General features: G+C 40.9%; 1 protein-coding gene across 1 annotated transcript; it reads left to right on the plus strand.

Moving 5' to 3' along the window:
- Positions 1–18: 18 nt before the first annotated feature.
- On the plus strand, positions 19–22,078 carry AMDHD1 (amidohydrolase domain containing 1). The gene is made up of 9 exons (XM_065560658.1): positions 19–528; positions 8,731–8,837; positions 10,615–10,679; positions 13,396–13,673; positions 17,684–17,909; positions 18,880–19,004; positions 20,692–20,785; positions 21,214–21,374; positions 21,796–22,078. The coding sequence occupies exons 1-9, from the start codon at positions 392–394 to the stop codon at positions 21,899–21,901; spliced, it is 1,299 nt and encodes a 432-aa protein (XP_065416730.1). The 5' UTR covers positions 19–391; the 3' UTR covers positions 21,902–22,078.
- The last annotated feature ends 1,442 nt before the right edge of the window (positions 22,079–23,520 follow it).

The following is a 23,520-nucleotide window of genomic DNA, read 5'->3' on the forward strand; positions in this document are numbered from 1 at the left end:
CGTGCCTCAGCTTCCCTCCCCCTCCGCGCTCGTCCCACGCCCCGGGGGCCAGGAGGAGCCCGCGCGCCCTCTAGCCAGCGGCAGCCCTTGCAAAAGCAACCACAGCCCAGGGGCTTTGCAGACCCAGGGGCTGGATCCTTCTCTGGCCCCGCGCAGTCAAGGAGCTTCCAGCACCGGCCCCTCCGCCCGCAGGGTGGCAGCGCTCCGGGTGGCAAGAATCCAGCCAAGAAACTCCGTTGCCAGCGCTGCCCCGCGCTCGGCCGCTGCCCAGGAGACTTTGAGCTGAGCGCGGGGTTCACCCCCCTCCAGTTCGCTGGGCTGCTCCTGGCCTCTGGCTGCGGCTGCTGTGCAGATCCAGGGCCTGGGGGGCTGCCGCTGTCGCTGCCCCGACATGGCTGGCGAGCACAGACTCTTGCTGGACAACGCCCAACAGCTGGTGCTCATCTGCACCAAAGGCGAGAAGTACCTGCTGCAGGCGGGCATGCAAAACCTGGCCGTGCTGGACAACGCCAGCGTGGTGATCGGCAAGTAAGTCTGCTCTGTGCGCGTGTCCCCTGAGCCCCCGGCAAGGCTCGGCCCTGAACAGGCACCTGGCGTGATTGAGCCAGATCTGCTCTCCGCATTCCTGGGAGCCCTCAGGTTCAGAAAATAAAGTTATTCCTTACGTCTTTTTAAAAGGCAGATTCTTCAGTTCTGGAGGCTCGCCTTCAGTTCAAACAGCGACCTGGCATTTTGGAGCCACAAGTGCCCTTAGAATTACTATGATTCCATTGAAAAGGTGTCTTTTTATCTGAATCCACAATAAAATATTCCCAAATGCTTACTCATTGCTTGTTGCCGAAAATAAGGAAAAATATGTTATTCTTCGTGTTGTGAATTAAGTCTGCTGAGAAGAAAAACTGCAGACTGGAATCCAGAATCTTAGCTTTTTAATCAAGGGGATTCCAATTGAGAAACAAAAGTTACTTTGTTGTTTTTAAAGGACAAGCGTTGGCTTAAGTGTGCCAACACACTTGTGATTTAAGTTGCTATGCCTAAAACTTAAGTGTCAGAGTGCTGAAGGTGGGACAGGACCCACAAACTCTTTTTAAACGAGTATGCTGAAAAGTAATGTAAATTCTGGAATAATTATATTCTTGATACTTAGAAAATGATTTAGCCTCTGTCCTACAAAAACTTAAGCACGTAGTTAACTTTATGCAGGAGTAGACCCACTGAAGTCTTTACTCAGTGTGTAAAATTAAGTATGCAAGTAAGACTTTACAGGATCAGGACCTTAAAGCCAACATAAAAGGTAGTGTTATAAGAGGAACAATCATCTACACGTCAGTATGGAGTAAACCAAAATTTGTAACTAGATCCAAGATGACATTTAAAAAATTCTGAAAGTTCTGTGAAATTTTGTAAAGAGAAATTTAAAAAAGCATAGCTTGTAAGATAATTTAAAAGTCTGGACTCAAAAAAAGTCTTGATAGTAGTGAAAGAAATAGAATGTATATTTTAACTTTGTAAGTCAGTTGTATTGCTAACTTTTCTTTGACAAACCAGGTCACACTGATAGTCTGACAAGATGAAAACCTGCCTTTGAAAATCTCAAAATGTAATTAAACATCTTTATAAATGTTGCAAATCAAATTGCTGCAACCTCGCTGTCTAGGTTCTAATGTGTCCCCCACCCCCATAGTAGGTGAGCAACAATACAAAGTTGCATAAAAGCGGAACAATATTTTAAAGTGGCCTAAAATATTTGCTGTATAGTTCATAAAAAGTGTATCTCCAGTCTGTCTAGACTCTGAGTGTATACTTTTTACATAAAAATAAGTGGCTATTGTGTGTGCTGTAAAACTTATGATGTTGTCTTCTGTTTGGGATGTTTTGTTGTGACTAGGGTACAAAAAATGTTTGAAGAGATTACTGGATTCTGTTATTATTTATTCAGGGCTTGGATTATTTAATATCAAGGATCTGGCTCTTAAGACTATTAAAAGAAAACATGTCAGCTTGTTTGTTGACAATGTTGAAATCAATTATATTTTTTCTTCTAATTTTTTAACCGTCAGTATTGATTTTATTTTCCCCTCGGTGTTGATTTATTTTTGTCCTCAGACTATACAACAGGGTGAAAAGGAGATTATGATTAGTTTTAAATTAATCTTTCATAATTTTGACTACCTCAGTCAACATCCCGCTAACTATTCTCTTTTTCAGACTAGTCTTTCTAGGCAAGTCCTGTCATGTCACTGACCACACTTTCTGCCCTCTCTGGACGTTTTCATTCTCTGCTTTAACTTTAAGCGAAGTAACCTGAACTCAATAAAGTAATTTAAATCAGGATGTACCATTGTTTTCAATATTACATTATTTTCTTTCCCTTTTTAAAATGCTCCCATTCGTCCTATTTGCCTTTTTAAACTGCTACTGTGTATTACACAGATGTCTGTGATGAGTCTCTAGTCTTTTACTCCAGTGGCTCTAAAATTGTTGGAGGGAGAGGAGACAGTGTAGAATTAGGGTTGCCAGATGTTCCATTTTCGACCAGAACCCCAGTCAAAAAGGGACCCTGGTGGCTTCAGTCAGCACTGCTGACTGGGCCATTAAAAGTTCGGTCGGCGGCGCAGCAGGGCTAAGGCAGGCTCCCTGCCTGCCATCATTCTGCACGCTGCATGGCTCCCAGAAGCAGCGGCCTATCCTCCCTCCAGCTCCTACATGTAGGGGCAGGCAGGGGGCTCTGCGTGCTGCCCCTGCCCCAAGTGCTGGCTCTGCAGCTCCCATTGGTCAGGAACCGCAGCCAATGGGAGCTGCGGGGGCAGCGCCTGCTGACAGGGCAGCCCGCAGAGCCACCTGGCCACAGCTCCACATAGGAGCTGGAGGGGGGAAATGCCGCTGCTTCCGGGAGCTGCTTGAGGTAAGCATTGCCGGGATCTTGCACCCCTGATCCCCCTCCCACATCCCAATCCCCTGCCCCAGCCCTGATCCCTCTCCCACCCTTTGAACCCCTCGGTCCCAGCCCACAGCACCCTCCTGCACCCCAAACCCCTCATCCCTGGGCCCACCCCAAAGCCCGCACCCCTAGCCGGAACCCTCACCCTCTCCCGCACCCCAACCCCCTGCCCTTACCCGGTGAAAATGAGTGAGGGACGGAGGGGAGAGTGAGTGACAGAGGGAGGGGGGATGGAGGGAGCGGGGCCTCAGAGAAAGGGCGGGGCCTCAAAGGAGGGGTGGGGCAAGGGTGTTTGGTTTTGTGTGAGTTGAATTGCCTATGTAGAATTGCCCCATCACCTCCAAAGCCCATGGAAGCCCCTTCTCTAAAATACCACATAATTATGGGGGAGTGGAGTTCAATGGCCAGTGTTTGGCCAAGGAAAGTCTATTCTTCCTGGTATCATCCCTAAGCAAACCTACAGGAAAATCCGTGTGGGTGTGAAAGCTATCCTTAAATACACCAACTCTTGCAGATTCCACTCCATGCTATATACATCCTCCAAGGGGGCAAGTGTACCCTTCAGGTGTAGGCAGGGAGGCAATGGCAGCATAGTTCTTCGGGAGGACACGAATGCTCTGCAGTTACTGACTGAAGGGATGCTGTATGTTTGCTAACCCACAACAGTGCAGTAGTTTTAGTTAGCTGAAAGAAAATAAAAACTACTGTTAATCATTAAGCATAATTAATATGATTATTCTCTGGAGGGAAATGATTCCGTAGTTGAACCCTCCTTCCAAATGATGTTATGGTATCCTCTCGCACTGAGGATACCCCTCCGAGGGAGGGAAACCCTTGTATTAGGAAGAGACAGGTAAGAATATTGGGGGATTTGATTATTAGAAATATAGATAGTTGGGTTTCTGAGACTGGCAAAACTTCGTGGTAAATTGCCACCTAGGTGCAAACCTCTCGAGACATATAGATAGACTTATGGGCAGTACTGGGGAGAAGCTGGTGGTCACAGTACATGTAGGCACCAGTGACATAGGGAAAGGTAGGAGAAAGGTTGGAGAAAGGTCCTGAAGGCCAAATTTAGGATGCTAGGAAACAGATTAAAGTTCAGGACCACAATTTCTCTGAAATGCTCTCAGTTCCTCATGCAGAGGTAGTTAGACAGGCAGAACTCAGGGTTTCAATGTATGGATGAGACAATAGTGTTCAGAGGAGGGATTTATGTTTATTAGGAACTGGGGAATGTTTTGGAAAAGGAGGAGTGAATACAGGCACATGGGATCCACATAAACCAAAACAAAATCAGATTGCTGGCATGTAAAACTAAAAAGGTTGTAGAGGAGTTTTTAAACTGAAGGTTAGGGGAAAGCTGACAGGTGTGGAGGAGCACACTGTTGGGACGGACACATCCCTTAAGGTAGGATTAATTGAAGGGGATATTCTATGTCCTAGTAAAGAGGAGACGTTAGAAGTTGATAAAGTACAGATAGGAACTGAAAAGAAACAGTCAAAGGAAAGCGAGTCCCATTCAATTACATCACATGAAGGCAGACAACCAAATATTGACAAATTTTATAATGCTTGTATACAAATATGAGAAGTCTAAATACTAATATGGGTGAACTTGAATACCAGGGTATTAAATGAGGATAGTGACAGATTAGGTGTCACAGAAACTTGGTGGAAAGACGATAGTTAATAGGACATAGTAATACCAGAGTACAAAATATATATGAATGACACAGTAGGTTGCACTGGTGGGGGAGTGCCACTATATGTGAAAGAAAGCATAGAGTCAAATATACTAAAAATCTTAACTGAATCAAACAGTACCATAGAATCTCTCTGGATGGAAATTCTATGGTTCAATAATAAGAGTATAGTGGTAGGAATGTACCTCAGGTAATGACCACCTGACGAGGATGGTGATGGTGCTTGTGAAATGCTTAGGTAAATTAGAGAGGCTGTAAAAACAGAAAACCCAATAATAATGGGGGATTTCAACTACTCCCATAACAACTGGAAACACGTCACCTCTGGAAGGGGTTCAAAGATAAAATCTCTGGACACTATTTATTACTGCTTCTTGGAGCAGCTAGTCCTAGAACCCACAAGGGGAGACGCAATTCTTGATTTAGTCCTAAGTGGCCCACATGTTAGGTCCAAGAGATGAATATAGCTGAACCACTCGATAATAGCGACCAAACTGTAATTAAATTTGACATCCGGGGGGAGGGGAGAGGAGAGAATACCAAAGCAGCCCACCACAGTAGCATTCAACTTCAAAATTGGGAACTACACAAAAATGAGGAAGCTAGTTAAAAAGAAATTAAAAGGAACAGTCACAAGAGTTAAATGCCCGCAAACTGCATGAAATTTTTTTCAAAACACCGTAATAAAGGCTCAAACTAGATGTATACTCCAAATTAAAAAAAATAGTAAAAGAATAATAAAAAACACTCCTCCACCATGGCCAAACGAAGTAAAAAGAGGCAATCATAGACAAAAAGACATCCTTTAAAAATTGAAAGTCAAATTCTACTGAGGAAAATAGAAAAGAGCATAAACTCCGGCAAGTTAAGTGTGAAAGTATTATCAGCCAGGCCAAAAAAGAATTTGAGGAGCAACTAGCAAAAGACACAAACACTAACAGTAAAATGTTTTAAAGTACATCAAAAGCATGAGCCTGCCAAACAGTGAGTGGAAGCACTGGATGATCAAGGTGCTAAAGGAGCACTCAAGGAAGACAAGGCTGTTGTAGAGAAGCTAAATTCATTCTTTGCATCAGTCTTCATCCTGCATCAGTCTTCACATCAGTATCTTCATATCAGTATCTTCGCATCAGTCTTCACATCCTGCAGAGGATGTGAGGGAAATTCCCACAACTGAGCCATTCTTTTTAATGAGAGATCTGAGGAATTGTCCCAGATTAAGGTGTCGATAGAGGAGGTTTTGGAACAAATTGATAAATTAAACAGTAATAAGTGACAAGATCCAGATGGGATTCACCCAAGAGTTCTGAAGGAACTCAAATATGAAATTGCAGAACTACTAACTGTGGTATGTAACCTATTGCTTAAATTAGCTTCTGCACCAGATGACTAGCAGATAGCTAATGTCATGCTGATTTTTTAAAAAGGCTCCAGAGGCAATCCTGTCAATTACAGGCTGGTAAGCCTAACTTCAGTTCTAGGCAAATTGGTTGAAACTTTAGTAAAGAACAGAATTATCAGACACATGGATGAACACAGTATGTTGGGAAGAGTCAAGGGAAATCATGCCTCACAAATCTATTAGAACTATCTGAGGAGGGTCAACAAGCATGTGAACATGAGTAATCGAGTTATTATAGTGTATTGGGACTTTCAGAAAGCCTTTGACAATGTACCTCACCAAAGGCTCTTAAGGAAAGTAAGCAGTCATGGGATAAGAGGGAAGGTCTTCTCATGTATCAATAACTGGTTAATAGAGTGGAAACAAAGGATAGGAATAAATGGTCAGTTTTCACAGTGGAGAGAGGTAAATAGCAGGGTCCCCCAAGGGTCTGCACGGGAACGGTACTGTTCAACATATTCATACATGATCTGGAAAAGGGAGTAAACAGTGAGGTGGCAAAGTCTGCAGACAATACAAAATAACTCAAGATAGTTAAGTCCAAAGCTGACGGCAAAGAGTTTCAAAGCTCACAAAACTGGGTGACGGGCAACAAAATAGCAGATGAAATTCAGAGTTGATAAATGCAAAGTAATGCACATTGGAAACCATAATCCCAACTATACATACAAAATGGTGGGGGGTCTAAATTAGCTGTTACCACTCAAAAAAGAGATCTTGGAGTCATCTTGGATATTTCTCTGAAAACATCCACTCAATGTGTAGCAGCAATCAAAAAAGCTAACAGAATGTTGGGAATCATTAAGAAAGGGATAGAAAATAAGACAAAAAAGTAACATAATGCAACTATATAAATCCATGGTATGCTCAAACCTTGAATACTTTGTGCAGTTCTGGTCTTCCCATCTCAAAAAAGATATATTAGAAATGGAAAAGGTACAGAGAAAGGCAACAAAAATCACTCGGGGTATGGAACAGTTTCCATATGAGGAGAGATGAGAAAGACTGGGATTTTTCAGCTAAGAAAAGAGACAACTAAGGGGGGATATGATAGAGGTCTATAAAATCATGAATGGTGTGAGAAAGTGAATAGGGAAGTGTTATTTACCCCTTCACATAACACAAGAACCAGGAGTCAGCCAATGAAATTAATAGGGAGCAGGTTTAAAACAAACATAAGGAAGTATTTCTTCATACAATGCACAGTCAACCTGTGGAACTCATTGCCCGTGTATGTTGTGAAGGTCAAAATTATAACTGGGCTTAGAAAAGAATTAAATAAATTCATGGAGGACAGGTCTGTCCATGGCTATTAGCCAAGGTGGTCAGAGATGCAACCCCATGCTCTGGGTGTCCCTAAACGTCTGACTGCCAGAAGCTGGGACTGGATGACAGGGGATGGATCACTTGATAAATAGCCCTGTTCTGTTCATTCACTCTGAAGCATCTGCCACCAGCAACTGTCAGAAGACAGGATATTGGGCTAGAGGGACCATTAGTCTGACCCAGTATTGCTATTCTTGTGGCCATGAAATTCTGTCAAAAAAATGGAAAGTCCAGTTATTGAGTGAGATTTGGCAGGGGGAAGGGGAGTGTCTTGCAATGGTCAAAATTAGTATGTTTGACTAATTGGGTGGAAAATAGTGAAGACCTGAATGTCTGATGAGGAAGAAAAATGTATTGATATAAAATTGCTCATCCAAGTGAAAAATGTAACCTTTGTAATTGGCCAAATTGCATAAGACCTCAGGTAATGTGCTTCAGAGCTGCCAGCTCAGCAAATTACAGCTGCCTGAGCAGAGCTGTCATATATGCACCAAATGTACAGAGAGGAAAACTAACTACATACCCTCTACTGTTGCTGTTTTTTCTTCTCTCACTTTTGGGACTGCGCACCGTCTTGGTACAGTTGGTAAGATTCCTGTAATGGTCACAGCATTTTCAAGGCAAGAATACCACTAAATTCATGCATGGAGATTGGAATAAGGGAACTGCAATGTGACATTCAATTATACTAAAAAATCCATAATGGAAAATGACATTAGACCAAGGCCTTAAATCTTACATGTAATATACAATTTTGTTGCCAAACTAAAAGCGTCAGTTAATGAATTCTCTTGTGGCAAAAAGAAAATCATTTTTTTGGTCATATTTAAAATATATTTTCTCTCTCTCTGTTATAATATACATAAATATGGAAGACAGGATACTGGGCTAGATGGTCCATTGGTCTGACCTGGTACGGCCATTTTTTTCTTCTTACATTCTTATTTCAGTAACATAAGAACAACTTGAGGATGCTGTTGCTTTGGTAATAAGAGTACACTGAGCTAATGAATACATTGGCATTTGCCTTTGAGTTACAGGATACATACAGATATTACTTCATAAACAGAAAGGGCCCACAACTTATCATCCTAAGGGAACAATGCTGGCAGGGCATGGGGATGGCCCAGGCTTCACAGACACCTTGAGGTCCACCGGATTTCCTCATAGATCTCAAGGCATCCACATGATTAGCAAACAAACAATCTTCCCTGTCCATTTTCAGAGTCCTGCAAACAATGACCCCATCACATCTCTGAAAGGGTGATGCTTCAGGAGCTCCTAAATACAACTTGCTGAGTTTGCTTTTTAAACAAACTCACTCAGGCTTGTTTGTGCACTGTTTGTTTTTGCAGAGATGGCTGTGTAAAAGCTGTAGGCCATGCAGATGCTATTCGCCGGCAATTTTCAGAAGCATCATTTGAAAAAATTATTGACTGTTCTGGGAAATGCATATTGCCAGGTTGGTGTGTTTTCTTCATGTTAATGGTGCAAATCAGAATGGCTAAACGTGTATAGACAAAGTACAGGTTCCTCAGTTACTCCAACACTCCCCAAGCTTCTTTTCTTTGTATAGTGCAAGCCATACATAAGTTATGCCCTTGGTATTTGAGCAACTAACCCCTTCCTTCACATCATCCCCAGGCAGTTGAGACCATTTACAGTGCCTTTGCTCTCCCTCCGGAGGTTCAGCTTGAATCAGATGAAGGGCTGGGCCCTCTTGGTTCAGAGACCAATTCTATGCAACTCTGAGAAGGCCCCTTAGACTACTTCTCTGGCCATCTACAATGCTTGTTGAAAAGTCTATTCACTTGGGCCTGTTTACTTGTCATTTTCAGCTGTTCTTTCTCCTTGGGTTATTTATTCTTCTGTTGGCCAATTTTTTGTTTGGCAGAGTGACTGGCTCTCTCTCAGCCACCTATTTGTTTTCACTGTTATTTTAACTTTTGTAAAGTGCCCAGATATAAAATACTATGAACGTCTCTTTTATGTAATACTTTAAGACCTAGATTGGCACTTCACCTGGAGCCCTGAGTAAGTAGCTATTTCCATCCCTCACCCTGTCCTGGAACAGTCCAAGCAGGTAATTGTGACTATAAAGGGTCACACAGGGCTATTCCTGGCTTCCCTCTTGCTCTGGGGGAAAGGAATCTGATGAGGATCCATAGATTATAAGGGCAAAAGGGACCATCATGATCATCCAGTCTGACCTCTTGTGTAACACAGGCCATAGAATTTCCCTGAATTAATTCCTGTTTGAACTAGAACATACCTTTTAGAAAAACACCCAGTCTGGATTTTAAAATTGCCAGTGATGGAGAGTCCACCACAACTCTTGGTAAATTATTCCAATGGTTAATTATCCACTACTCTCCTATTCCAATAACAAGTTACTTCCCACTCCACACCAGCTCAGGTGAGCTGGTTGGCATGTTGAAGTGGCAGAGTCAAAGCTCCACAAATTCCCCACCCTTTTTGTTCCCCTCCCTGTCTACTCATGGAGCCTACTCTCCCCACCCTGCACACAGACTGGTGATTTGGGTCAAAGTCAATGGGACTTAGGTGCGTCTGAAAATTGTACACAGTGTAAAGTAAATCAAGTGTCTTGTATTTATAAACTGGCATTTAAGCTGCTGGACATATGTTCTCTGACACGGACTCTGGCACTCACCCAGACTAATTTCACAATCTTTACACAGGGAAAGCTCCCACTCAAGTCAGTAGTCTATTGCTAGGATAAGTGCCACAGGATCAAGCCCAATATATGCAGCTTGCACTTTTAAAGGGACATCAGCATGAAATCTAGTCGGTGGTTTTGAAGTGAGTTTCAGGTATACACCTCCTTGTAAGTCCTCCTGCCAATTTTCCTGTTTTTAAGAAATGTTTCTCTCTCTCCTGTTACTGTGCGAAAGACCCAGACAAACAAAATGGGGGAGTGACTGACAGACTTACTATACAGGAGAAACAGTTTAACACTACACTGAGCGCTACCAGATAGACTAAAACACCCTGAAAAATATTTTTTTTCTTGAATATCTTCATTATAGTAATCAGAGGTGTTTTTTCCAATAATATAAGGTAAAAACATTTTTCAAACAGAAGTAGTATGGGGTGGCATGGGTTTTTTCTTCAGTTGATACTGTCCCTTTAATATGCTTGCACTTTCTCAAGTTTTTCCTTTTCCCAAACAATGAAATCTTGCAATATGTATTTATTTTATTATTGTTGGGTTTTTTTAGGTTTGGTAGACGCACATACCCATCCAGTGTGGGCTGGTGACAGGGTTCATGAGTTTGCAATGAAGGTAATTTCACATAATTACAGAGTTGTTGTTTTTTTCTCATCATATTTGCTTTCATACACAACCATCTCTGCTTTCTCTACACCTCTATTTCTCATCTCTGGAACGTAAGATCAGTTACATCATATGTAATTTAGGATGGGAGAGGAAGTAACGGCTTATGGAGACCAAGAACAGAGAAAGAGAGAGGGTTGAAGCCAAAGGAAAAGAGATGGGGAAACAAGGAGCAAGAGGAAGAAGGAAAGAGAGAGCAATCCAGTGGCGGAGGGGAAATGGAATAGGGGAGACAGAAGTAAGAGAACAAAACTTATAAAAGGAAGATAAAATGATAGTGAGGGAAATGAGAATGAAATTGGGAAATGGAAAAAGAAAATGAAGGGATTAAAGAAATGAAAACATAATATAAAAGGTGAAAATTATTTTATTTACTCATACACCTAAAATTTGTTTCTGATGTAACCCAAATAGAGGTATGGGGTAGAGATGAGGGCCTAGGGTGGATTGCCAGAAGTTTACATTATGGATGGGGAGGTTGGAAATCCCAAGTGGACTTGGTCGAGTCTATGTAGGATGAAGGAAATGTGAGCACCTGAATGGCTTTGGAATAAAATGTTTCCAGCTCTGCAGTGCTTGTTGTTTCTGTGGCATGTTTTGTTTTTAGAATATCAGTGTATGATTTCAAATTGGGGGTGAAGGGGGGGATTAATTTATGGCTGTTTATCTATATGTTGCTGAGATTGTAAGATCTTCGGGTTAGGAACTGTCCCTTACTCTGTTTGTAAAGGGTCTAGCACAGTGCAGCTCCATTCTCTGTTGGCCTACAGGAAACAGTGTAATAAACATGATTAATATTTAATAATAGGGGAGTCACACAGCGGCACGCACGTGTAATCCCAGCTACTTGGGAAGCTGAGGCTGGCGGATCGCTCGGGGGCTCTGGGCTGTGGTGCGCTATGCCAATCGGGCGTCTGGTGCCACTGACAGCCTGGCCAGCAGGTGGCTGAGGGACTGGCTAGAACACAAATGACACGTTGTGATTGGGCACTCTCTCTGTCTGTGAGGGCTGATGACCCAATCGATCAAGGTGAATAGGGGTGTCATGTGATGCTGTTTAAAGAGAGATGAGAGCTGCTATGTAATTGATCCCATGAGAGGGAAAGACAGGGAGGGATAATTTAATCATGATTCAGCCTGGCATCACAACATGGTGAAAGGGCCTCCTATGACTTTATCCTAACTTGAGTCCCCTCCAAAATCCTAAAGCTGGTCTGCTAAAAAATGATAATGTTCAGGTAAGGCAACTGCTGGGTAAAACCATGTCTATGGTAAAATAGACAACAAAACCAATAGTAATAACTACTCTGGGTAGGCCAAAGTCCAGTTCATTGTGTCTTGTTTCTTCCTTCCTCCCTTCCCCATGTCCCCTTTTTAAAAACCATACAAGTTACAAGCAGATATGCATTCTAGGTTTTGCCTTTAAATCTGCTTTAAGAAAGGGGATTTGATGGTCTAAAGCAGTGTTTCTCAACCTGTTAGGTACCAGGGACCAGCTTTCTCACTTCCTAAACTGTATCAGGGAGATCTCAAGGACCGGCACCGGTCTACAGACCGGTTGTTGAGAAACACTGTTCTAAATTACATCACTCCTTTCTGCAACTCTTCTATCTCTGGAGATGGTTCTGTGCAACCTAAGGGCTGGTCCACACTAACCCCCCACTTCGAACTAAGATACGCAACTTCAGCTACGTGAATAACGTAGCTGAAGTCGAAGTACCTTAGTTCGAACTTACCGCGGGTCCACACGCGGCAGGCAGGCTCCCCCGTCGACTCCGCGTACTCCTCTCGCGGAGCAGGAGTACCGGTGTCGACGGCGAGCACTTTCGGGATCGATCCCAGAAGATCGATTGCTTACCGCCGGACCCAGAGGTAAGTATAGATGTACCCTAAGCATCAAACACAGTCCTGCCCTCCTACAGTGGACACGCTTGTCCCAGTTTTCTGTCTGGTGGCTTTTACCGGAACAGGCTGTGTTAAATCCAACTGAATGCACAACTGGGAAGTACTTATTTCAGCACTGAAATAGGTTTTTTTGTTTGTTTGTTTGTTTGTTTGTTTGTTTTTTGTTTGCAGCATGACATCACTGCCAGAGTCTTTTGGGGGCCAGATTCAGCACTGATGCAGGGAACTTGTCTCCCTATTTAGTCCCCTATATGATCTAAGGCAACCCCGAGTGCTGCTCTTGCTTGTGCCTTGTGCAATGGCAGTGAGGCAGAATTTCTATGTCACTAGCCCACCCCAAAACACCAGCTGCTCCAGTTGGTGCTGTTGTCCATAGAGCTGTCTCTGAAGCTCCGGAAGACAGTGTCCTGCCATGGGGGTATTCCTTTGCATTGCTTTGGCTGGCACAATGGGGCCACGGCCCAGGGATGAATTTCCCTGTTATCTTTTCTCATCAACTTCATCTCCACTTCAGTTCCTTTTTTCCCATGAAAATGAATTTGTGATGGCAGGCCAGACTAGGGCTGGTAACCTCTTCCAGACTCAGGGGAAGGAAATCTTCAGGAAGATCCCTTTATGAAGTTTCCACCTCATAGTTCCATCACTGGGATGTTTTTTTTTCTGTCCCCTCTCCACTGTGGATTAGGCCAGATGGACCTGACAGAATCCCTTGAAGACGGTGAATAGAATACTCATGTTTAAAAGAGAATTTTGTTTTTAGCTGGCAGGTGCTTCCTACATGGATATTCACCAAGCTGGAGGGGGAATACATTTTACTGTGGAACACACCCAGAAAGCCTCAGAAGAGGAGCTGTTCAATACTTTCAGACACCGACTGCTGCGTATGCTCAGAGCAGGAACCACTTTGGTCGAATGCAAGAGTGGATATGGTTTAAATCTAGAAACCGAGCTTAAAATGCTCAGGGTGATTGAACAGGCTAGACAGTTACTGGATAGCAACATTTCCTCTACGTACTGTGGAGCTCATTCTGTGCCTAAGTAATGTGATTTATTTTTTTCTTGTTCTTTTAAACAATATTACTCGCATATTATTTCATAAAACAGGAGTGCAGCTCCTGAGTGAATAAACTACGAATTGGTGGCAGATTATACAGAAATAAATGAGGAGCAACAGTGCCAGGTGGGGGGTGAAGGAGGCTGCAGCAGAATTTGGCTTTCTCACACAGTTTGTTTGGTGGTTTTGAGGGTTCGTTTTTTGTTCTCCCCAAAATGGAAACAAAGTATACAGTATTAGAAATAACGGCATTCAACAAAGCAATGCTTCCCTAAACTGAACGTAGAAGTAAGTGAGGGAGCGTCCTGGTGTGGTGGTGGTCAGTTATGAAAAAGGCCAGACTACTAGGTTTTAAACAGAAATCGACTGGATTCAGCCAATGGGCATGTAGCCATCCTTTGTGGTTACCCACTCCAAGCTGTATGGAAGTTTTCAGGAACTCCTTTTCAGAAAGTCTTTCTGCTTGAATTTGCTACTGCCATCAGGCCTTAAGCTGTCTGTTTTTCATTTTAACCAGCCAAGAGAAAACAATATTATAATACTTAATCATCAGAAATTTTAGTATAACAACAACTTGATGTGCTTCCATTCAACCAGTTAAGCACTGTATCCTATGAGTGAGTGTGAGCCCGGCATTTAGGTATTACTGCCAACAGAAAGCACACTCTGGTTATCTAAATAATCGGATTATTAGCATGCATTCTGGTAGGTCAAGAGAGGTCCAACTTTAGTATATTAACAAAACAACCCACTCTTTCTCCTTTAGTAGTTTTTTTCAAAATTTATTTTTATTTCCAGTGAAAAAGATAGCTACTTGGGTTTATGAGACTTCACTATATTACAGAGTTAATGTCATAAAGAATGACAGCAGATGTCCTGGACAAATGGTCTTGAACAAATAAAAGTAGCACATTTTGACAAACTGAGAAGTGGGCCTGGTGAAAAACAGACATGTAACAGAAGAATGCATAAAACTGTAGAAATCATGTACAACAGTGTCCTAAAATGATGCACCTCCAAGAGCTCACTGCACAACAGCACCTACCCATCTCCCATTAAATTAATGTCAGTTTCTCCTGCTTTAATCAATGATTAACCTATTTCTCCTAGGTTTCGTATGTTCTTAAATTTCTCATAAGAAGATTTTACGGGTGGGGTTTTTTTTTTGGTAATTTTATTTTTTTTAATCAGAAATTTTAAACCAATTTTTTTCAGTTTCTCTTCAATGGGTTTTTTGGTGTTTGTTTTTAAACCTGGAGAATTTTGACCAAAATGGTCAAAGCACCATTTTTTGTCAAAAAAATTTTTTTTAACAAAATCATTTCAAGCAGCTCTAAAAATTAATCAGCAATAGTTTACCTTAGAATACACCAGGTGTTATGCAGATATGAACTCTCATTGTCAACATGTGCATAGTTTCAGCCTCAGGGCCTGATTCTGCTCTCTGATGATGTAAATCAGGTCTAACGTCAACGAAGTCAGTGAAGATACACTGCTGTAAAGCAGAAGAGAATCAATCAAGCCCTGGGTTTCAGAAATGAAAAAATCATCAACTTTTAATTGCCTGAAGCCAAATTAGTACATGGCACAGTCTATGGTGACCCAGTTTTGTAGGGTGACCAGATAGCAACTGTGAAAAAAATGGACAGGGGTGAGGGGTAATAGGCACCTATGTAAGAAAAAGCCCCAAAAAACGGGACTGTCCCTTTAAAAACGGGACATCTGGGCACCCTACAGTTTTGGCTTCTTAAGAGTTTCCTCAGTTCTGTTTACAATTCAGTGGCTCTAGAAGTTTCCAGTTCCAGAATTCTGCAGGTCTTCTCAGGTTCAGACCTCAAATGCTTTACACCCTCTGTATACACATAAAAGGATACTCTGTAAGTGATTTTTAGTGGCTGTTAAAACTGTTGTCTTCCAAGACGTCCATCTCAGTTCATGCCATGTTTCTTTTACCCTTATATTCCACAAAAAAGGTGAAGTTATGTATAAATTATAGACACTTTTAAACAGAGATAAAGAACTAACCTCAAAACCATTGTCTTTATTTAAATCCTTGCACTTTTATACACTTTTGTTATAAAACAGAACTTATCCTTTGCTCTAGGCACTCCTTGATCATTCTTAATTATACAGATGTAAAATAGACCACTCCTATAACACTCCTTAGGTTAATATAACCAAATCAAAATCTTATCACAAATCTTAAGACCTTAAACCATTTCAAATCATTTTCCTTAATCCAGAGCAAAACTATGGCATAATACCACCTAGTGACAGTGAGAAATGTTCATTAAAACTTTCTAGAGCTGTCACAGTAGCTGTTACAATGCAATTGTGTAACATCCCGTTAAAAGTCATGTTCATGCCAGTTTCTACATTTGTGTTAATGTAGCATTACATCACAAATTAGAATCATCATCAGAGGTTCTTTGCACCAACAGTGTAGCCAACTGTTGTGTTTTTATAGCAAGTCTTGCAATATTTGGTATTTTCCCGGTCCCGGAATCATGAGATTCCCAGCTTTTTTCTTTTTATTAAGTTTCCAGCCTTCATGGTTACAGAAAAAAGTTGGAAAGCCATAAAGGCTCAAAACCCAGAAGGCAAATAAAAATCCACCATCTTATTTTAATCACGATTTTTAAGTCAATCTCATGATTTTGGGGATGCCTGGCTCATGATTTTTGAACATTTAGCGTCAGCAATATTTTCCACACTGGGCAGATACTTTGAAAGTGAATTCCAATGCTGTTTACTAGAACGATGGCAGTCTTTCAGTGTATGTGTTTGGGGGTATTACAGCAAATAGAACAAAAAGAGTGGAATCATACTTGTCTTTCTTCCCTTTTCTAAAGGCTCTAGAGTTAATCTTTAATCTACCTTCTTCTACAAACTGCTGAGCCAAAGGAGGAAAAGAGAGAAGGCTGGACAAGGCAAAAGCCAAATCAACCCCAACAACTATTTCAACAAGTGAACAAAAGAAAGGCAATAGGCTAGATTCTGTTCTGGTTCACAGCCATGCAACCTCATTTGTAAATATGAGCAGAATTTGACCCCTTGACATTACTGCCATTGTAAAACTCCAACAGACAACTCCAAACATCAAACAGATATAGCATATGTACAGGACTGGTGCACTTTTGTTTTTGTTTGTTTTACAGTGGCTGAATTAAGGGACGAGATGCCATTGTAGGTCTCTAGCCTCAGTAGCTATCATTATTATTTTTCTCTCTCAAAGGTACAAATAAATAAAAAACCCTATATAGCTTTTTTAAAAAGGCCATTACTGACCTTCAATCTTCACGCTCCAATGGCATTCCAAAGTGGTTGTGACAGTCACAGCAGCATAGTCCCTTGCTGAAATGCCTCGATAAGACAAAACCAGCTCTCTGTGACTGTGAAGGACCTAAAAAGAGTGAGAGAGAGAGGTAAATTTAAAGTCAGTTTTTTGCTGAATGCCCCTGTTAGCTTTGATATTTCAGGTCTCTACCACTCGAGTTAATGTTTTTTTAAAAAAGTATCTGCAAGTTGCTTTTAAGGATAAAATTTTAGCAGTTCAGAATGTATAAATAGAAAAGTAGAAGAATGTTTTTTTAAAGGGCAAAAAAAATTGGTTGGCATCTAAAGAAATCTGTCTTACAAATAAGAGGATATAGCATAATCCTTTAAAAAGGATATTAGAATTAAGTCATGTTTGTGTTATATGAATTACAATATTTTTCCTCTTACATTGTTGTTTTTAAAATTTAAATAATAGATTAGGCTTAAAAACAAGGCAGCAATTGAAGTAAAATTCAGTGGTGTAGAAATGTTCAGAAACATTATCAACAAAGATAAAAAATATATGGTCAACTGTATTTTTGTCATATGCTAAATGTCTGAGGCTTTTTTTGTATATACACCTTTTAAAACTAATATAGTTATTACATACATTAATTACATACAAGGGTCAAAGACTAAATCATTCCATGTCTTTGTAACATTTTCTTTTCATTAGAGGGAAAAATGCTACTGAAGCCACTGATGACATTATCAATAACCATCTCCCTAAACTGAAGGAGCTGAACCTAAATGGTGAAATACATGTTAATAACATAGATGTGTTTTGTGAGAAAGGTGTCTTTGATCTGAATTGTACCAGAAGAATTCTTCAGGCTGGAAAAGAAATAGGGTTACAGATTAACTTCCATGGTGATGAACTCCATCCAATGAAATCTGCAGAGGTAATTCTTCATTCTGTATGCATTTAAGCCATTTTTGCTTTTGACTTGCCTTTGGGAGAACTGTTGAGATTTACAATATTCCAAATCAATATGTTGTTCCAGAAAAGTATAAGTAGTTTGTGAAATAAATCGCAAGTACCACCAATGTGCAAAGTTGATGAGTTAAAGATGTGGAATCCTTGACCTTTATTGGTAACTTGTCTACTAGCTTTTCAAATATTGACTTAGCTTATCCCTCTGGTAGTGAGGTCAATAGGAAAGATGGATATCTGTGACCCCGTTCATTACTGGTACAAAGTATAGGTTTTGATACACTATTTTAAAAAATATTTATTTTTTCCTCAGTCATGCAGTTTATATTTTCCCAACAGTACAGACATTCTCACTGGCAGCAGCCAATAGCAGCAATTCTGTAAAGGGGTGTCAGAGTCCATACTTCGTCGTCATTTGAGCAGTGCCTCCTTTTAATCCCCCTCATTAGTCTGCCAAAGCTTAATTTTGTTGTATTTGGAGTCTCTGGACCAATATAGAATTCTTTACAGTGGGTAGCTCTAGAATTGCATAGGTCAGTTTATCCATTTCCATAAGACTGTCAGTTTCCGTCAACTCTCTTCTGCACAAAACCTGTTTATAATTTTATCCATAATTGTACAATTGTTTATATTCATTGAGTGAGTTAAAAGCTCTGTTCAGGGCATCAGCCTGACCAGATTCTTTTGATTACATTTAAAAGAGGGTTAATAACTTTAATAACTTCATGAAAGCTTTACTGCAGTAAAATTTGTCTTAAAATTACTTATTCTTTAGAGATCACGCTGAATTTTTTTAATTAGTGTTTTGTAAATAGGCCTTAGGTAGTATCCTAATGAATTGTCTGTCCAAACAGATTGATAGTAAGAACATAGCTTCAGTGATTCATTGGTATCTGTTAGTAATTTTTCTGTTAAATCTTTCGTGATAATCTATTTAGCTCGGAGCTGAACTAGGAGCCCAGGCTATAAGTCACCTGGAAGAAATTAGCGATGAAGGCATCGCTGCAATGGCAAGTGCAAAGTGTGCGGCTGTCCTTTTACCAACCACTGCCTACATGCTGAGGTAATGCCATTTTGACAAGTTGGAAATGACAGCCAAAACTAACAGCAGGAGCATTCTTTTGGCTCAAAATTCTCATATTTCAGAAGGTTCTTATCTTCCTTAACTCAGTCAGGGACCACGGACAATGGCCACACCCGTAAAGGAGGCTAGATGGGCCTCCACACATCTTACTTACTATGAGGTCCCATAAAATCTAGTCAATGCCCTATTTCTGAGATGCACTGAGATAGGTCCCCAGCAACCTATCAACAATAGGTCTTAACCTATCTGATGCATTAACTAAAGCAGGTAGACATTAACTGAAGATGTCACCTTGCGAACTGGATTTTTCGGTAATCCAAATTTTATTTGCAGTATGTATATTTGCTCATTTGCAAAAGTTTCTTTTATATATGACTTGAGGAAATGGACCACTTGTTGCCCAACAAGCTGAAAAGGGTGCATATAAAATTTTAGCAATTTTGTTTAATTTTTACTCAGGCAACATCAGGTATTTTCTCAAAAGCTCTAGTTGCTTTTGACAGATATTTAACATACAGATCCATAAACACCAATTAAATGGGCAACCTCTTTGTGTCCACAGGTGTATGTCTACACTGCAATTGGGAGGTGTGACTGCACTGAGGAGGTGTGACTGCAGCGTGGTAGGCGAGCCCAAGCTAGCTTTTGATTGAGCTAACACACTAAAAATAGCAGTGAAGCTGCAGCAGCGTGGGTGGTGGCGTGGGATAGTCACTTGAAACCCTGAATATGTACTTGAGCAACAAGCCCAGGCTGCCACAGTTTCCCTGCTTTGTTCTTTGAGCTGGCTAGATCAAAGGTAGCTCATCTTTGCCTAAACGTGCTGCAGCTGAACCTCCAAATTGCAATGTGGACGTATCCTAAATTAACCAACAAGGAACTGAACATCAAAACCAAACAATAGCTCCTTTGTTGTGTCAGAGAACCATTTGAATTGGATTGTTGTTTGTGTATCACCTTTCCATTCTCATACAAAAACTCTGTGATTCTGCCAAGAAGCCAAATTCAGGATTGCGGAAGTTATTTGACTAGCTAATATAAGGCCAGACCCTGAGAAGCACTTTGCACCAGAATAAGGATCTGATATACTGAGAAGTGGGGAGTACCTCCAATAACATGCTGAACATCTTCACCTCCTTTTGACCTCATGGGTAGGGTAGCCGGGAGTACTTGGAACCTCACAGGATCAGGCCCCCATAGCTCTCACTGGCTGCACTGACTATTGTAGTTGTTCGGTACTTCATAGGGGTTGGTCCAAAGATTTCAAGCTGTGCAACTAAATTATAGGACAACAAGCTTGGAGTCTGACCTTTGTTAGCAGCTCATTACTCCCTCAGATCTGTGCATCCAAGAAATATGGAAGGAGAAGTGAAAAATGTGAGCACCAGCACCTAAACAAAGAGGCAGGTCTTTTATATCACTGCACTAATTTGAGAGTGGCTGCCACCAAAATTACAGCAGCGTCAAAAGCACAAGGTACCAGATTCCAGCTATAAAATCAATGGGGTGGGTAGCTGAGAGCAGAATTTGGCTTCTGGTTTCCAAAGTGATTAACGAATCTGGTTACACCCTGTATACAAACCCAGTAATACATGGAATTTTTCCTGGTGTAATTCAAAGCGTAATAGCTAAATGTACTGTACTGACAAATTTATTTTTTTCCTAGACTGAAGCAACCTCAAGCAAGGAAAATGTTAAAAGAAGGGGTCATAGTTGCTCTTGGCAGTGATTTCAACCCTAATGCCTACTGTTATTCAATGGTAAGCCATTCTTAATGCATATTACTGCACAGAAAATGGTTAACTGTCTTCTACTGTTACAACACACGGGTAGTTCCTGCTCACTTAAAGGGAGTCTTCTTAATAACGAGACAGAGCGTCAGATCCTCAGCTTAGATGAATTACACCAGCGGAGGATCTGACTCAGAGTATTTTCTCCAGAAGTGCCTCTCAGGTCAAGAGGCTCACGTTTTTCACATCTGCTTTGGGAGGCTTGGCCAGTTACGGAGGAGGAAGGAGCATCCTGTGTAATTGTTCCCAGTTCTTGTTTTGGAATGGACAAGATGCAGGAGACCAGTTACCTGGGTCAGCCTGCTTGGGGGCTTTGGGCCTCCCCAGCATTACACAATAGGCAGATGACCTGTTTGCATTATTGGTAACTCCTGTTTTCCCCTTTATTTTTGTATTAGCCCATGGTAATGCACTTGGCCTGTGTAAACATGAAAATGTCAATGAACGAGGCTTTAGCAGCTGCCACCATTAATGCAGCTTATGCTCTTGGAAGATCCCATATGCATGGCTCCATAGAGAATGGCAAACAGGGGGATCTCATTATCATTAATTCATCAAGGTATGTACTTAAATTGTTGTTTAAAACCTAATTTAACATAAGGGGCCTGATTCGCCACTGCATTGCACCTTGTGGAGTCACTTACACCTGTACTTTAGTAGCATTTTACACTGACTTTGCACTCATTTTCAATAGGTATAAACTCCAGTGGAGAATATGGACCAAGATTTTTAAGATTATATACTCATAAATCCTAATACCACCACTATTTTGAAAGCACTTATTACATGGAAACAGTACAAGGAATTCTATACGGATTTGTGCATCTGTAGTTTACTGTCTTACTATAATACTGAGACAAAGGATCAAAACATAATACTTCTTGGGATTCAGGCTGGCCAATTTGTTCAATGTATGCTCTGTATGTGATCTGCTTTTGTGAAAATATTGATATTACATAAATGTTTTACTGTCTTTTTAGATGGGAGCACTTGATTTACCAGTTTGGGGGACATCAAGAATTGATTGAGTATGTTATTGTTAAAGGAAAAGTCATCTACAAAAATGAAAGAGTTATGGGCTACTAAGAACTTACTGAAAGATGGTGATAATTTAGAAGGCTATTAACATGAAAATGATACTGAAGGGTTTCAGTTACCCAAGAGCAACAGACAACTTGGATTTGTATTTTTCTGGTACATTATTTGTATGCTCAGCTTACTTGCTCTATATTGAAATAAACTTTACTAAGCATTTCCACTCAACCCTTGTTCATAGCAAGTGCAAACCTATTATTTATACTTTTAACATAAGGCATTCTTGAAACAGAGACGTGAAACAAAGAGAACAAAAAACCCTGCAAAGGCAATGAGCTGGTGTTCAGATTCAGGTCAGATTTATAGACTAGAGTGGAGGTCAAAGGGTTAATCCAGGATAAATTTGGAATCAATGCTGCCAAAATCTTGCAAGCAGTTCTCATAGGCAGTAAGCCGCAAATGCAGGAGTCTTGTGAGCTCAGCTGATATCTGAATATTTGTCACGTTGAAAGTCAGAAAAAGATTTCCACAATCTTGGGACAGACTTTCGCAAAACAGCTGTTCTGATGTACTTTAGGCTGGATCTGAACTGAAATTCACATGTTTGTGAATGCTGACCTGAGTTTATAAGCCTTTTGTGATAGTGGGTTGATCATGAATATAATGATCCTTCAACTCAGGCTCATTTTAAGTGGTTTGAAGGTTTGGGTTTCCTTTGCGAGGGCATCTTTCCCTTCCTATTTGTATTTTTCAGTGGTTTGCATACTCATTTGCAGAATATATTATATCCTATCATACCTCTATCCGCAACTTCAAGACCTTTGTGTGGCTTCTCCATATAAAAATACACACATACACACTCCATGTCCTCCCCTCACATAGACTACAGTATGTAGAGGAGAGGGCAATACAGCCAGCATAGCATGTGGTTTTCTTCCCTCCAATACTTGCTATCACTAGGGCTCTACCGCTAATTTGACTGATCAGATACTCAGTATCTGCAGAGTGAAAAGGTCTCAACTTTGTTAATAAGATAACGTATGCAAGTAAGTGAATAGTTTACAAGTCTACGTAGCTGTAATGTTGTTTATAAAAGGCAATTACAGCTGGGTCAAGTACAGCCTTTCAGAGAATTAGCTCTTTATCATTAATGAGGCCAGTCACATTTGGAGCAGCCTGTAAATATTTGAAAGCCACCACAAACATGAATAGTTAACCCTTATTATGAACCTCTGATCTATCAGAGCCTTGAGTTTTCTATTTACTTCAAAAAATACATGAGCCCCAGCGAAGTGTCATATTTCTTTGTCCTAATTTTATTCAAGCCAGAAAAGCCAACTAAATAAATTTGTGTCATAATTTAATGACATGCCTGTCACTAGACATTCTTCCCTGCAAGCAGATGTTATACCAGTTGTGGGAGTGGACCTCAGTGTAACACCTGTGCTCTCCCACAGTCAGGTTTTCCTTAAACATCACTCTGACAGCTTTGGTAAATAACAGTTATACAGGCAATTGGTGAATGTCTCAAATACTAGTTCAAATGTTTTTAAAATGCAGTTCTGCTCTGAACGGTGATGCTACAAAAGTGGCACAGTGACATTCTGTGCTTATTGGCTCTGACTGATTTTCAGCTCAAGTATGCTCTGTTTACAAGTAAAAATGTTTTT

The sequence above is a fragment of the Chrysemys picta genome, chromosome 1, assembly GCF_011386835.1.
Source record: "Chrysemys picta bellii isolate R12L10 chromosome 1, ASM1138683v2, whole genome shotgun sequence".
NCBI lineage: Eukaryota > Metazoa > Chordata > Testudines > Emydidae > Chrysemys > Chrysemys picta.

Bases quoted from the DNA above. Each gene is read 5' to 3' on its own strand.
- AMDHD1 (XM_065560658.1), top strand. From the start codon at position 392: ATGGCTGGCGAGCACAGACTCTTGCTGGACAACGCCCAACAGCTGGTG. The intron at 13,674-17,683 runs GTAATGTGATTT...TCTTTTCATTAG, and splicing joins GGAGCTCATTCTGTGCCTAA to AGGGAAAAATGCTACTGAAG. The intron at 20,786-21,213 runs GTAAGCCATTCT...TTTTTGTATTAG, and splicing joins ATGCCTACTGTTATTCAATG to CCCATGGTAATGCACTTGGC.